Source organism: Oryctolagus cuniculus, chromosome 3 (assembly GCF_051225735.1).
Source record: "Oryctolagus cuniculus isolate XC-2025 breed Fujian yellow rabbit chromosome 3, ASM5122573v1, whole genome shotgun sequence".
Taxonomy (NCBI): Eukaryota; Metazoa; Chordata; class Mammalia; order Lagomorpha; family Leporidae; genus Oryctolagus; species Oryctolagus cuniculus.
In genome coordinates this window covers 11,462,517-11,477,397 of record NC_142869.1, presented here as the reverse complement: position 1 = coordinate 11,477,397, position 14,881 = coordinate 11,462,517, and the positions used below count along the sequence as shown (strand labels likewise).

The window sequence follows — 14,881 nt, the reverse complement described above, 5'->3', positions numbered from 1 at the left end:
CGCTGACAAGATTTTTCAAATAAGAATTAAAATGTTGAAATAGTCTTATATAAAGATAGAATTGAACTTAGCATTTCTTAGTTAACTCTCAGTGTAATTCTCACGTGTTTCAGGTATGTCCCACCAGAACAAGCCAAAGTGGTGGCATCAGTTCATGCATCTATTTCAGGCTCCTCTGCCAGTAGCACAAGCAGCACACCTGAGGTCAAACCACTGAAGTCTCTCTTAGGAGATTCTACACCAGCACTACACTTAAATAAGGGCACCCCTAGTCAGGTGAGTAGGATGAATCTTTATAAGGACCTGTACTTGATTATCAAGAATTTGAGAATTCCTTAAGAATTTGTTAAGTATGCCAGTAACATTATGTACTAATGGTTTATAATACATTCATAGGTTTTTGGTTAAGTAGAATCTTTATTTTCATTCTTATCACTTACAAAGAGTTTGACTTCTGCATTTTTGACAATGCAGTATGTTGCTACAGCTATCTGCATTGTAATAGAAAATTAGCAAAACATGAATCTGTGGTGGATATGAGAGTTAATAGCCTCTGTGATATACTCATACTAGAAGGGATTTCTTAAGCCATGGGATTTACATGCATGCCTGATTGTGAGGCATGTTTGTCATGGAAACAGAAGTGGCTTTCAACATATCGTATTCTAAAAAACTAAACAGGTTAGTTTTTTCATTATTGGTGTCTAAAGTTTGTACTTGTGCACTTTATTATAGTTGCTGGAGCTCTGACATACCAGAGTCACATACAGGAATGGTTGTAAGGCATTGTACTGTGGATTAAATCCTGCCCTTTCAGATAATGCATTCTAGTGCACCTGAATAAACTGCTATTTTCACAAAGTATTTGTGAATAAAAATGAAGAGAGGATTTAAGTCAGCATTTTATAATCTTCCTAAGTATAATTGTGTTTTAAACTTGATGAATTGGAACTAGTTTCATATAAAATTTTAGCAGGTGTGACTAGAAAATCTTTATAGTTAATATGTGATTTGTAGTCCCCAGTTGTAGGTCGCTCTCAAGGGCAGCAGCAGGAAAAGAAGCAGTTTGACCTTTTAAGTGATCTTGGCTCAGACATCTTTGCTGCTCCAACCCCTCAGTCAACAGCCACAGCCAATTTCGCTAATTTTGCACATTTCAACAGTCATGCAGGTAAGTTTTTGTCCTAACAGCTTTCACTGGACATGTTTATAAAACAGCAAAAAACATCCATACTTTTTTAAATTGAAGTGTCAGTGAACATATTCAGTTGAGGGTATATGGTCACCTGTAACTGTTAACCTGATAGGTAACTCTAGTGCTTTTCAATCACAAAAAAGTGTAATGAGATACCGACATGACCTTTTACAACAGAAAAGTAGGGGAATACTTTAATGTTTTTTTACCCTCTGTTATCGAAAATTGTGAATATTTAAAAATGACAGGATAAGTAACATTTATATACTAATTACGCATGGCTAGTTTTGTTCTATTTAACCATTCTCATACTATTTTGAACCAAATTTTGGACATAATATTTGTCCCTACTTTTAATTTTCTGTGAACTTTTCGAAGTACCTACCTCATAACTCAATTGAGTTGCAGTAAGATCCACACATTGTAATTGTGAGATAGGTCTTTTAGGCCTCTTAGTCTACAGGTGTTTTTTTTTTTCATCTTTTTCCTCCTGTATAATATGTTCCTTAAACTAGATTATTTGTCTTAAAGAGTTAGCAATGATTGAATTGACTTATTGCACCACTGAGGTGCCCTGTGACAGTTAGTTCCTCTCTTTGGTATTATTAACTGGTAGTGGATATAGATACTTGATCAATTATAGGTTGTTTTATTTGTATTGGTGGAGAGAGTGACTAGGGGATTACTACTTAGGGTTTAGTAGGCACATAATTTTGGATTGTGTCTTTTTGTACCATTAGTTGTTGATGTTCAAAGCCTAGGAACTTTATTCAAAATTGATGAGATTCTAAATACCATTCCTTCTGAAATGCTCATTTTAAAACTGCTTAGCTGATAGCACAGTTTTTGTTTTTTTAAGATTTATTTGTTTATTTGAAAGTGGAGAAAAGAGAGACGGAAAGAGAGCACTCTTCTACCCTCTGATTCACTCTCCAAATGACTACAGTAGGTAGGGCTGGGTTAGGCTGAATCCAGGAGCTAGGAACACCATCCAGGTCTCTCATGTGGGTGCAGGGTCCCAAACACTTGGGCCGTTCTCTACTGCTTTCCTAAGCACATTAGCAGGAAGCTGAGTCAGAAGCAGAGCAGCCAGTACATGAACCTACGCGCCTATGTGGGATGCTGGCATCGGAAGTGAGAACTTAACCTGCTGTACCACAGTGCTGGCCCCTAGTAGCATGGTTTCTATAGGAAAGTCAGAATACATGATTTATTCTTTTCAGTCGATTAGAATAATCAGTTAAGTCCTAGTATTTTCTTTTTTTTTTTAACTTTTATTTAGCAAATATAAATTTCCAAAGTACAGCTTATGAATTACAATGGCTTTTTCCCCCCCATAACTTCCATCCCGCCGGCAACTCTCCCAACTCCCGCTCTGTCTCCCATTCAATTCACATCAAGATTCATTTTCAATTATCTTTATATACAGAAGATCAATTTAGTATATATTAAGTAAAGATTTCAACAGTTTGCATCCACACCGAAACATTAACTGTAAAATACTGTTTGAGTACTAGTTATAGCATTAATTCACAATGTACAACACAATTAAGCACAGAGATCCCACATGAGGAGTAAGTGCACAGTGACTCCTTTGTTGATGCAACAGTTGACACTCTTGTTTATGGCATCAGTAATCTCCCTAGGCTCTTGTCATGAGTTGCCAAGGCTATGGAAGCCTTTTGAGTTCACCAAATCCAGTCTTACTTAGACAGGGTCATAGTCAAAGTGGAAGTTCTCTCCTCCCTTCAGAGAAAGGTACCTCCTTCTTTGATGGCCCATTCTTTCTACTGGGATCTCACTCATAGAGATCTTTCATTTAGTTGGTTGTTGTTGTTGTGTTTGTGGGTTGTTTTTTTTTTTTTTTTTTCCCCCAGAGTGTCTTGGCTTTCCATGCCTAAAATACTCTCATGGGCTCTTCAGCCAGATCTGAATGCCTTAGGGCTGATTCTGAGGCCAGAGTGCTATTTAGGACATCTGCCATTCTATGAGTCTCCTGTGTATCCCAATTCCCATATTGGACCATTCTCTCCCTTTTTTATTCTGTCAATATTAGCAGACACTAGTCTTGTTTGTGTGATCCCTTTGACTCTTAGACCTCTCAGTGTGATCAATTGTGAACTGAAATTGATCACTTGGACTAGTGAGATGGCATTGGTACATGCCACCTTGATGGGATTGAATTGAAATCCCCTGGTATGTTTCTAACTCCACCATTTGGGGCAAGTCAGCTGAGCATGTCCCAAATTGTACATCTCCTCCTCCCTTATTCCCACTCTTATATTTAACAGGGATCACTTTTCAGTTAAATTTCAACACATAAGAATAATTGTGTGTTAATTACAGAGTTAAACCAATAGTATTAAGTAGAACAAAAAAAATACTAAAAGGGATAAAGTATTACATTGTACATCAACAATCAGGACAAGGGATGCTCAAGTCACTGTTTCTCATAGTGTCCCTTTTACTTCAACAGGCTTGCTTTTTGGTGATCGGTTACTTGTCGCTGATCAGGGAGAACATATGATATTTGTCCCTTTGGGACTGGCTTAATTCACTCAGCAGAAGGTTTTTCAGATTCCTCCATCTTGTTGCAAATGACCGGATTTCATTGTTTTTGACTGCTGTATAGTATTCTGTAGAGTACATGTCCCATAATTTCTTTATCCAGTCTACTGTTGATGGGCATTTATTTTGGTTCCAGGTCTTAGCTATTGTGAATTGAGCTGCAATAAACATAGAGGTGCAGACAGCTTTTTTGTTTGCCAATTTAATTTCCTTTGGGTAAATTCCAAGGAGTGGGATGGCTGGGTTGTATGGTAGGGTTATATTCAGGTTTCTGAGGAATCTCCAGACTGACTACCAGTTTGCATTCCCACCAACAGTGGGTTAGTGTCCCTTTTTCCCCACATCCTCACCAATATCTGTTGTTGGTAGATTTCTGAATGTGAGTCATTCTGACCAGGGTGAGATGAAACCTCATTGTGATTTGATTTGCATTTCCCTGATGGCTAGTGATCTTGAACATTTTTTCATGTGTCTGTTGGCCATTTGGATTTCCTCTTTTGAAAAATGTCCTTGGCCCATCTCTTAAGTGTGTTGTTTGTGTTGATGTTGTGGAGTTTCTTGATCTCTTTGTAGATTCTGGTTATCAACCCTTTATCTGTTGCATAATTTGCAAATATATTTTCCCATTCTGTTGGTTGCCTCTTCACTTTCCTTACTGTTTCCTTTGCCGTACAGAAACTTCTCAATTTGATGCAATCCCAAATGTTAATTTTGGCTTTGAAACTGCCTGTGCTTCCGTGGTCTTTTCCAAGAAGTCTTTGCGTGTGCCTATATCTTGCAGGGTTTCTCTAATGTTCTCTAATAATTTGGTGGTGTCAGGTCATAGATTTAAGTCTTTAATCCATGTTGAGAGGATTTTTGTGTCAGGTGAAATGTAGGGGTCTTGCTTCATGATTCTGCACGTGGAAATCCAATTTTCCCAGCACCATTTATTGAATAGACTGTCCTTACTTCAGGGATTGGTTTTGGATCCTTGATCAAATATAAGTTGGCTGTAGATGTTTGGATTGATTTCTGGTGTTTCTATGCTGTTCCATTGGTCTATCCATTTATTTCTGTACCAGTACCATGCTGTTTTGATTACAACTGCCCTGTAGTATGTCCTGAAATCTGGTATTGTGATGCCTCCGGCTTTGTTTTTGTTGTACAAGATTGCTTTAGCTATTCGAGGTCTCTTGTGCCCCCATATGAATTTCAGCACCATTTTTTCCAGATCTGCGAAGAATGTCTTTGGTATCTTGATTGGGATTGCATTGAATGTATAAATTGCTTTTAGGAGAATGGACATTTTGATGATGTTGATTCTTCCAATCCATGAGCATGGAAGAGTTTTCCATTTCTTGGTATCCTCTTCTATTTCTTTCTTTAAGGTTTTGTAATTTTCATCATAGAGATCTTTAACGTCCTTGGTTAAGTTTATTCCAAGGTATTTTATTGTTTTTGTAGCTATTGTGAATGGGATTGATCTTAGAAGTTCTTCCTCAGCCATGGCATTGCCTGTGTATACAAAGGCTGTTGCCTTTTGTACATTGATTTTATACTCTGCTACTTTGCCAATCTCTTCTATGAGTTCCAATAGTCTCTTAGTAGAGTTCTTTGGGTCCCCTAAGTAAAGAATCATATCCTCTGCAAAGAGGTATAGTTTGACTTCTTCCTTCCCAGTTTGTATCCCTTTAATTTCTTTTTCTTGCCTAATAGCTCTGGCTAGAACCTCCAGAACTATATTGAATAGCAGTGGTGAGAGTGGGCATCCCTGTCTGGTACCAGATCTCAGTGGAAATGCTTCCAGCTTTTCCCCATTCAATAGGATGTTGGCTGTGGGTTTTTCATAAATTGCTTTGATTGTATTGAGGAATGTTCCTTCCATACCCAGTTTGCTTAGGGTTTTCATCATGAAAGGGTGTTGTATTTTATCAAATGCTTTCTCTGCATCTATTGCTATAATCATATGGTTTTTCTTCTGCAGTCTGTTAATGTGATGAATCACATTGATTGTTTTGCACACATTGAACCATCCCTGCATGCCAGGGATAAATCCCACTTGGTCTGGCTGGATGATCTTTCTAATGTGTTGTTGTATTCTATTGGCCAGAATTTTATTGATGATTTTTGCATCTATTCATCAGGGATATTGGTCTGTAATTCTCTTTCAATGCTGCATATTTTTCCAGCTTAGGAATTAAGGTGATGCTGGCTTCATAGAAAGAATTTGGGAGGATTCCCTTTCTTTCGATTGTTTTGAATAGTTTGAATCTAGGGATTCCTGAGTTGCTAATTTCCAACTTCATTCCACTGTGATCGAGAAGCTGCATCGTATGATTCTAATTCTTTGAATTTTCTGAGTCTTGCTTTTGGCCTAGTATGTTGTCAATCCTAGAGAAGGTTCCATGTACTGCTGAGAAGAATGTAAGTTCTTTAGATGTAGGATTGAAAGTTCTGTAGATATCTGTTAGATCCATTTGGGCTATAGTGTTGTTCAAAGCTACTGTATCCTTGTTGATCTTCCGTCCGGTTGATCTCTTTCTGAGAGTGGAGTATTGAAGTCCCCCAGTACTATTGTATTGGAGTCTAAGTCTCCCTTTAAGTCCCTTAACATATCTTTTAAATAAACTGGTGCCCTGTAATTAGGTGCATATACATTGATAATTGTTATATCTTCCTGTTGAATTGATATCCCTTAATCATTATATAGTGTCCCTCGTTGTGTCTCTTAACAGTTTTTGTGTTATTATTGTGTCTGATATTAAGATGGTTACACCTGCTTTTTTTTTTTTTCATTTCTGTTGGCATGGTATATCTTTTTCCACCCTTTCACTTTCAGTCTGTATGCATCTTTGTTGGAAAGATGTGTTTCTTGTAAGCAGCAAATAGATGGGTTTTGTTCCTTAATCCATTCAGCCTGTCTGTGTCTTTTAACTGGAGAGTTGAGGCCATTAATGTTCAGTGTGACTATTGGTAAGTAGTAACTTTGTCCTGCTGTTTTCCCAAAGATATTTTCTAATATATGCTTTAAACTTCATGTGCTCTTTTGCTGTGAGGTTTCCTTCCTTTACCTTCTTTCATATTGATGACCGTGTTTCTGTGTGTAACACATCTTAAGCATCTTTTGCAGGGCTGGACGAGTGGCGACAAATTCTTTCAATTTCTGTTTGTCGTGAAAAGTCTTTATTTCACCTTCATTCACAAATGAGAGCTTTGGGGGATATAATATTCTGGGCTAGCAGTTTTTCTCTCTTTGTGCCTGGGCTGTATATCGCCATTCCCTCCTAGCCTGTGGGGTTTCTGATGAGAAGTCTGCTGTGAGTTTAATGGGAGATCCTCTGAGAGTAATCTGACATTTCTCTCTTGCACATTTTAGAATCTTTTCTTTATGTTTCACTGTGGTGAGTTTGATTACAACGTGTCATGGTGAGGATCTCTTTTTGTCATGTTTACTATTGGTTCTATGAGCTTCCTGTACTAGGATGTCTCTGTCCTTCTCCAAACCCGGGAAGTTTTCTGCTAGTATCTCACTAAAAAGTCCTTCTAATCCTTTTTCCCTCTCCATGCCTACAAGAACTCCTAGAACTTGAATCTTGGGTTTTTTAATGGTATCCTGTAGATTCCCCACAATATTTTTTAGATTTCTAATTTCCTCTTCTTTTCTTTGGTTTGACTGTATACTTTCCTGTGCTCTGTCTTCTAAGTCCCATATTCTCTCTTCTGCCTCACTGACTCTTGTTTTTAAGGCTCTCTAATGTGTTTGTCATTTGATCTATTGAGTTCTTCATTTCATTTTGATTTCTCTGTACTATCACACTTTCCTGTTCTACTAGTTGTTTCATTTCATTTTGATTCCTCCTTAAGATTTCATTTTCACGAGAGATTTTTCTATCCTTTCCAGTAAAGATTTCTGTAGCTCAAGCTTTTGTTTTTGAAAACTTCTAAATGTTCTTATCATAAATTTTTTGAAATATGTGTCTTGCATTTCTTCTATCTCATCATCTTCATAATCTTGGCTTGCGGTGTCTTGTTCATTTGGGGGCATCATAATGTCTTCCTTGTTCTTGTTTCCTCAGTTTCTGCGTTTGTTGCTTGGCACTGTGGAGCTATTCTTTGGTTCTTCTTCCCTCACTGTGGTGTTTTTTCTCGTTATACTATACTATGACTGTATTAAGTGGACTGTTTTTGATGAATCCTTAGGGGCTTGAGATGGGTGTGGCTACAGAGCTCTGTTTGATTCTTCATGGTTAAGGGTGTGCCGCTGGCGCCGCAGTTCACTAGGCTAATCCTCCGCCTTGTGGTGCCACACACCGGGTTCTAGTCCCGGTCGGGGCACCGGATTCTGTCCCGGTTGCCCCTCTTCCAGGCCAGTTCTCTGCTGTGGCCAGGGAGTACAGTGGAGGATGGCCCTAGTGCTTGGGCCCTGCACCCCATGGGAGACCAGGATAAGTTACCTGGTCTTGCCATCGGATCATCACGGTGTGCCGGCCCCAGCGTGCCAGCCACGGTGGCCATTGGAGGGTGAACCAACGGCAAAGGAAAACCTTTCTCTCTGTCTCTCTCTCTCACTGTCCACTCTGCCTATCAAAAAAAGAAAAAAATAGGGTGTGCCAAAGGTGACACACCCAGGTTAGACGTGGTAAATCTCTCTCTCTCTCTCTCTTTTTGATTCAGAAATTAAGTTATTCTGCCCAGCTGAGCGGAATTGAAGGCAGTCAATTTCTGACTTCTGGCTCCTGTGGGTATAATATTAGTCTGCTCTGTCCCAAGGACCACACAAATGATTTATGCAATCCTCAGTGTAAGCTCAAATTTCTCTTCTTTCTCCCACCGGGTTGCCACGGTTACCGAGTTTGTGTACTCTTCCTACAGCATTCACGTTCTGTGAGTTCCCTCCCATACCTTCAGTCCTTCACAGTCTCAGTTCATTAGTCTACAGATTCACCAGGTCCCAACCTCCTGTTATTTCACCTCCCCCCGCAGATTCAGGTTTTTCTGTTTGAGTAATGGTGGGCGCAGTCCCTATGTACGTCCAAAATGGTGACTGCTCTTTGTCTTGCTTGCCTTTGAAAGGTGAGTGGAGAGACAAACTCGTGTCCATACCGGTCCCTTTTTTTTTTCTCTCTCTCCTCTAGTTAGCCTGGTGAACTTTCCCCCTGGGGCCTCAAGCCTCGTTCCTGGTGAACTTTCCCCCATGGGGCCTCAAAGCTGGTTCCCTCTAGGCTCCTCCTTCTGCTTTCCCGATGGTGTCTCGGGCTACTGAGGTTTCGGCTCACCTCCCTTTCCAGCACTGGTGTGTAGATTCCGCAGCTGGGGTCCCAAGCCATGAGTGGCCATGCCCTCCACGTAGGTCCACCGTGATCCAGCAGTTCCGTAGGAGTTTGCTCTGCTGTTTCTTCCCTAACTCTTTCTTGAAACTGCAGTGTCTCCACTTTTATTAAACTGTCTTTTTTTGGACTGTCAGTGTGCTCCCTTCCTATTCCACCATGTCATCCCTAGATTTTCTAAAGGTGACCCTTTGCCCCCCATTAGTATCATTATTACCACTGTGACTTAATATATTTAAATATTTGTTACATCTCTGTTATTTTTGTTTTTATTACTGCTAAAATTATCCCATCTTTGGAATAGAAACAGCTATAGGTTGGCTGCTTTCTTAATAAAACTCTTATAGTTTTTGGATAGCCACCATCCCCAACCCCCATTCCACCCACCCAATCCCAGGTTTCACATGTTGATTACATACAGTTTAATGTATTTCACCAGGAATTAGAAATTGTGGAATTTTATTTTGTTAATGAAATACAAACCTTGCAGTTACCTCAGTAATATATGTTTTAAAAAGATTTATTTGTTTATTTAATTTGAAAGAGTTACAGAGATAGATCTTCATGTGCTGGTTACTCCCCAAGTGGCTGCAACAGTCAGGACTGAGCCAAGTTAAAGCCAGGGGTCAAGAGCTTCATCTGAGTCTCCCATGTGTGTGGCAGGAGCCCAGACATTTGGGCCATCTTCCTCTGCTTTTCCCAAGCCATTAGTAGGAAACTGGAACAGAACTGGAGTAGTTGGGACATGAACCAGCTTCCATATGGGATGTTGGTACATTGATTTTAACCACTATGCCACAGTGCCAGCCCACCTTAGTAATTTTTTAAAACTGACTTTTTAAAGTATAAATTATTTGTGTCTTTGCTTAATAAGTCTGATAGCGAAGTGGCATATGTAGTAAAAAAAGTAAATTTTTGAGTTGAATTGACCCGGGTTTAAATAATGACTTTGCCACTTACTTGAATAACGTTAGGCAAGTTAGTTAGCATTTCTTAATTTTGCTATTCTGTAAATTGGTTTTAGTAACTTCCTAAGTAGTGAGGTTCAAATGAGATAATTCACCTGAAAGGTATAGTAAATACTGCTGTTCTTTTCTCTCTTACTCCCCCCCCCCACATATATACATGTTCATATATATATTTATATATGCATGCATATAAACTGGTAAGTGTATATGTATTACCTACATGTGTTTAGCCGAAAGAATTGTACTCTATCAGGTTTTTGTCCTTTGTAATCTTTAGATTTTAGGTAAGATGTTTCTAATGAGTTAAACTAATTTCCTAACAGCTTTCCAGGCGCATTAGCAGGGTGTTGGATCAAAAGTGGAGCAGCCAGGACTCATATTGAATGCCGGCACTGCATGCCAGGCCTTTAACCTGTTGTGCCATAGTGCCGGCCCCAAGAATCTGTATTTTTATGAGATAGTAGAGTTGGATCTTCACTGCTTTTTTTCTTTCTCATGTATGTTATAAATTGTAGGGTAGGTAAATTTGAGGAGATAATTTGATAGTTGATAATTTGATAGCTGTGTAGTTTTGGTCAGGTTGCCTTTTTTTTGGCTTAAATTTCTTAATTGTTTATAAATGATTGCTCAAATCTTCTTTTTAAAAATTTTTGTCTTATAGCTTGTTAGGAAGATAAAATATATGCCTCTTACAAGAAAAAAGCTAATTTCTGATTTATTTCCTTTTGTGTGGCATTTCACCATGAAATAGTTTTTAAGTGTAAATCAGTACAGTGGTTCAATGGAAAAACTTTCCAGAGCCTTTGCAAGCACTTTTAAGTCTTTATGCTTCTATATGTGTTTCATGGATAAAGTAATTGATGTGGAGGTCTCACCCTCAGATTCTCTTATTTTTAAAAAACATTTGGTGAGAAATTTATCCTAAACAGTGTAATTAGACAGCTGAAACATTTAATAGCAAATGACGATTATACTGATATGGTTACCATAGCTTTATAGGGAAAATCGTTCTTTTGCAGGTAATTCAGTATATTAAGACTCAGAAGTCTTTACATGTGAATGTTCTGGCTGTGGGGATGTGCGTGTGTGTATGTGTCAGTGTACGGATTTGTTATTGTGTTGAAAAATAATCATCTACAAAAATATTCATTCACCTGCATTATTTAAATAATCATTTTACTTGGTGATGAGCAACATATCACAAAATCTGTGAACTGTAAATGTAATAGTTTCTTGTTCACACTTTATGCCATGATCTGAAACTCAACTACCTTGCAATCCAGGTAACACAAATGAATAATATAAAGCAATGTGGGAGAACTATGGAGCACTTTCCAAAGGGGATTTCTGTTCTCCTGTTGCCAGTTGGAAATTAGAGGTCTTGGGATTACTATTTTTATTTTCTTTCAAGATAATCAATAAATTTTAAAAAACTATTAATATAAAATACTGTCTTTTTAACTATTGGGGATTCATGGAAAAAAAGTTTAAATACTGTATAGGTTGGCCAACACTGTGGTATAGCAGGTAAAGCTGCTGTCTGCAGTGCTGGCATTCCAGATGGGCACCAGTTCGAGCCCCAGCTGCTCCACTTCTGATCCGGCTCCCTGTTAATGAGCTTGAGAAAGCAGTGGAAGATGGCCCAAGTGCTATGGGCCCAGCACTGGCCGTTTTGGCCATTTCGGGAGTTAACCAGCAGATGGAAGATTCCCCCTTCCCCACCCTCCTGGGTTAACTGTGCCTTTCAAATAAATAAATAAATCTTAAAACAGAAATCCTCTATAGGTGAAACAGTGTATCTGTCAGGTGAGTTTGCTAAGGGCTTCAGTTTACATTCTGTGGTGTCTTCCTTTCTCAAGAAGATAAGATACTTCTCTTTGAAAAGGGATGATAATTATCAGCAAGACTCAGCCTCAACCTTGTTTCTTAAATTCCAAACAAAATTATTGAGAAGCATCTTTATTATTTTGTCACATTTCTGTTTGGCTTTGATGTCTTTTTTGCAATTTGCTTGAGAGTTGCGATAGTAATTTTTGTATGAGTTTATTAGTGTTTAATTTTTGAAGTTCTGTTTTTCAGCATCTTAATTCTATAACACTTGTAACGGTCCTTGAAAATAGTGATTATATACAGTACCTAGAATTACAACTAATAAATGTATCATAAAGCCCTGCCTTTCTGTATTAAATGTGTATGATGTGTTTGAGGCTCTTCGTGTAAAACCCTGGGAAAATATAAATATTTAAAAGTGGGCTTGAGTCATTGAAAATGGTTTGCCTTGAACTGATTTTTTTCCCAAAGAATAAGTTGTTCAAAAAAGCAGAAACTTGCCTTTTGGAATATAACTCATTGTAAACTTGAGAATTTGCTATGTTTTCTATTCGTGTTAGTATCTAGTTATATAATCTATATGTTACATATTTGTACTAGAACTTTGTCTTTTAATAGACTTTTCAGTCTAGTATTTCAGAGTTCTTAAATAAATTATTCCTTTTTCTCAGAAGTTTTAGGATCATAATTGTTAGTGAGAAAACTGATGGAGCCAGAGCAATTGAAGTACTTGTTAAAGACTGGGAAGTCACTGAAGTTACGATGGAATTTTCTGATTCTTAACTTAGAATCCCTTTTCACTAAACTGCACCTGCTTACTGCTGTTTTCAGCAGTACTCTGTGGTGACTGTATTTTACCTTGTATTATATTTCTTAATTTTGTGTAGATATTTCTTCCAAAATATTTTTTGAGAAACTTATTTTTTGGTGCCGGCAGTGTGGCATAGCAGGTTAAGCTTCTGCCTGCAGCACTGGCATCCCATATGGGTACCGGTTTGAGTCCTGGCTATTCCACTTCTGATTCAGCTTATTGCTCTTTCTCCCTCTCTGTCTTTCTGGAACTTTGCTTTTTAAATAAATTTAAACACACACGCGCACACATACATACACACAATTTATATTTTAATTTCCATCTATCATTTTTATTTTCTGGAAAGTATATATTGAAGCTTTGGCACGTTAAGTAAAAACAGTGACAAAGATGGATGATATCCAGAAAATACACAATTTACATTTTCAGTAATAAACAGCCTTTTCATTTATGTACTTCTGTGTTAGAAAGAAAATGTTTTGTTTAAAAGTTTTCAAGAAGAAATTATAAAGGCACTTCCAAAAGTTCATGGAAAGATGGGATTAAAAGGTTACTTTGGTGCAACAGATTGTGAAATTCTTATGATGTGCATTTTTTATGAACCTTTTGAAGACCATGCATATAATAGCACCTCACATATTACAGCAGATGAGGGAAGTGGCACAGGTACCTTGTAAAGGGAAGTAGTATATTTTGGGTACATTTGCACTCTTACTGTCACTTGTTGGCTACTTTCAGATTTATATAAAAGTAGTAGTTAACATAAAATGATCTACACTTTGCTTTCTAGAATGTTTAATTTGTGCTTTGTTAGTCAAAGAATTTTTAGTTAACTTAAGATTTGTTTACAAGTAGAATATATATTCATTTCAAAAGCTCAACAGGCAAACAAGAAGAGAATGATACTAATTTGAAATTCTATCTAGAATGAACTAAGGTGTAGGTATTCTATGCACATAAAACCATGGGTTTGATGTAATAAAATTGGCAGATGAAAGTTATCTGGAATTTATTTACTTGCTTATTTACCTTGGCATATACATTTTATACAGGATTAAACATTATTGTATGTGATTTTTCCATGGCTGTGTTATTCCATCATATCATCTATAATATTTAAGCAATCTGTTATTGGCTAACATACAAGTTTTTAATTTTACTATTCACAATCTAGCTTTTAGGTATAACCATACTCATTTGCAAGATAATTTCTTTACAAAAACTTCTTAGAAGTAGAATTGCCTGTAAAGTATTTAAAGTGGCTGCTTTTTAAAACTCTATTCATGACATTTAACCTCTGTGTCCTTTAGATTTGCTTTTCATTCCTGCTTCTTAGCATTCTTTTTCTTGCATACACCATTTCTTATTCTTATTATATCCTCCTCTAAAATTCTTATTCAGCATCTATTTTGGTCTTCAAAAACAACCTTTGAATTGTTTTTGTTTTACTTATTTATTTGAGAGGCAGAGTAACAGAGAGGGAGACAGAGAGGTTTTCCATCCACTGGTTTGCTCCCCAAATTTATTAATGTAATTAAGCCATCTTTATATCATTGCTTCAGATATTTATGTTATTATTTAAAGTAAGTGAGCCTTCCAGAATGTATTCTATCTACATCTTTGCTTTTTCTGTTACTCATGTATTTAATGCTCTCAATTCAATTTGCTTCGTTAATAGAGTTATTTTTATAGTACTGTTCCTCAGGTCATTCAGAAGTCACTGTGTATAAATTTATCATTATTATTTGCTTTTGGAAATTTCTGGTTACCCTTGAATAAACAACTTGTAATTGTGTTAAATGCTGATAGGATTTAAAATCTGATGTCTAAATGAATTTTCCTTAAAGTGAGTTGTGATTCATAAACACTTTCCATAAAAATTCTTAAATTCATTTGTCATGTATTTTCGTTTGTGGTTTTCATATTCATTAACATATGTTGTTCCTTACCATTTACAGCTCAGAATTCTGCAAATGCAGATTTTGCAAACTTTGATGCATTTGGACAGTCTAGTGGTTCGAGTAATTTTGGAGGTTTCCCCACAGCAAGTCACTCTCCTTTTCAGCCCCAAACTACAGGTAGAGCTTCTCCAGCATTATGCTTACATGTTGACTTTAAAAAACAGAACTTTTTAGGTGTAGTTTGGAAAAATACTCTAAACTTAAATTCTATGATTACCTGATTTAAAAGTAACTTTCTT

At 37.3% G+C, this 14,881-nt stretch overlaps 1 protein-coding gene across 10 annotated transcripts in view; it reads left to right on the top strand.

Annotated features, from left to right (window-relative positions):
* AGFG1 (ArfGAP with FG repeats 1) overlaps positions 1-14,881 on the top strand; it is a 90,290-nt gene that overhangs the window by 52,281 nt on the left and 23,128 nt on the right. For 8 of the 10 annotated variants that reach the window (XM_051849094.3, XM_051849093.3, XM_051849092.3 and 5 more), the window contains exons 4-6: positions 114-276; positions 1,018-1,171; positions 14,640-14,759. In XM_051849094.3, coding sequence (XP_051705054.1) covers positions 114-276; positions 1,018-1,171; positions 14,640-14,759 — 437 coding nt within the window. The remainder of the gene's footprint in view (positions 1-113; positions 277-1,017; positions 1,172-14,639; positions 14,760-14,881) is intronic. The other 2 variants (XM_051849097.3, XM_051849096.3) reach the window with 1 other exon arrangement.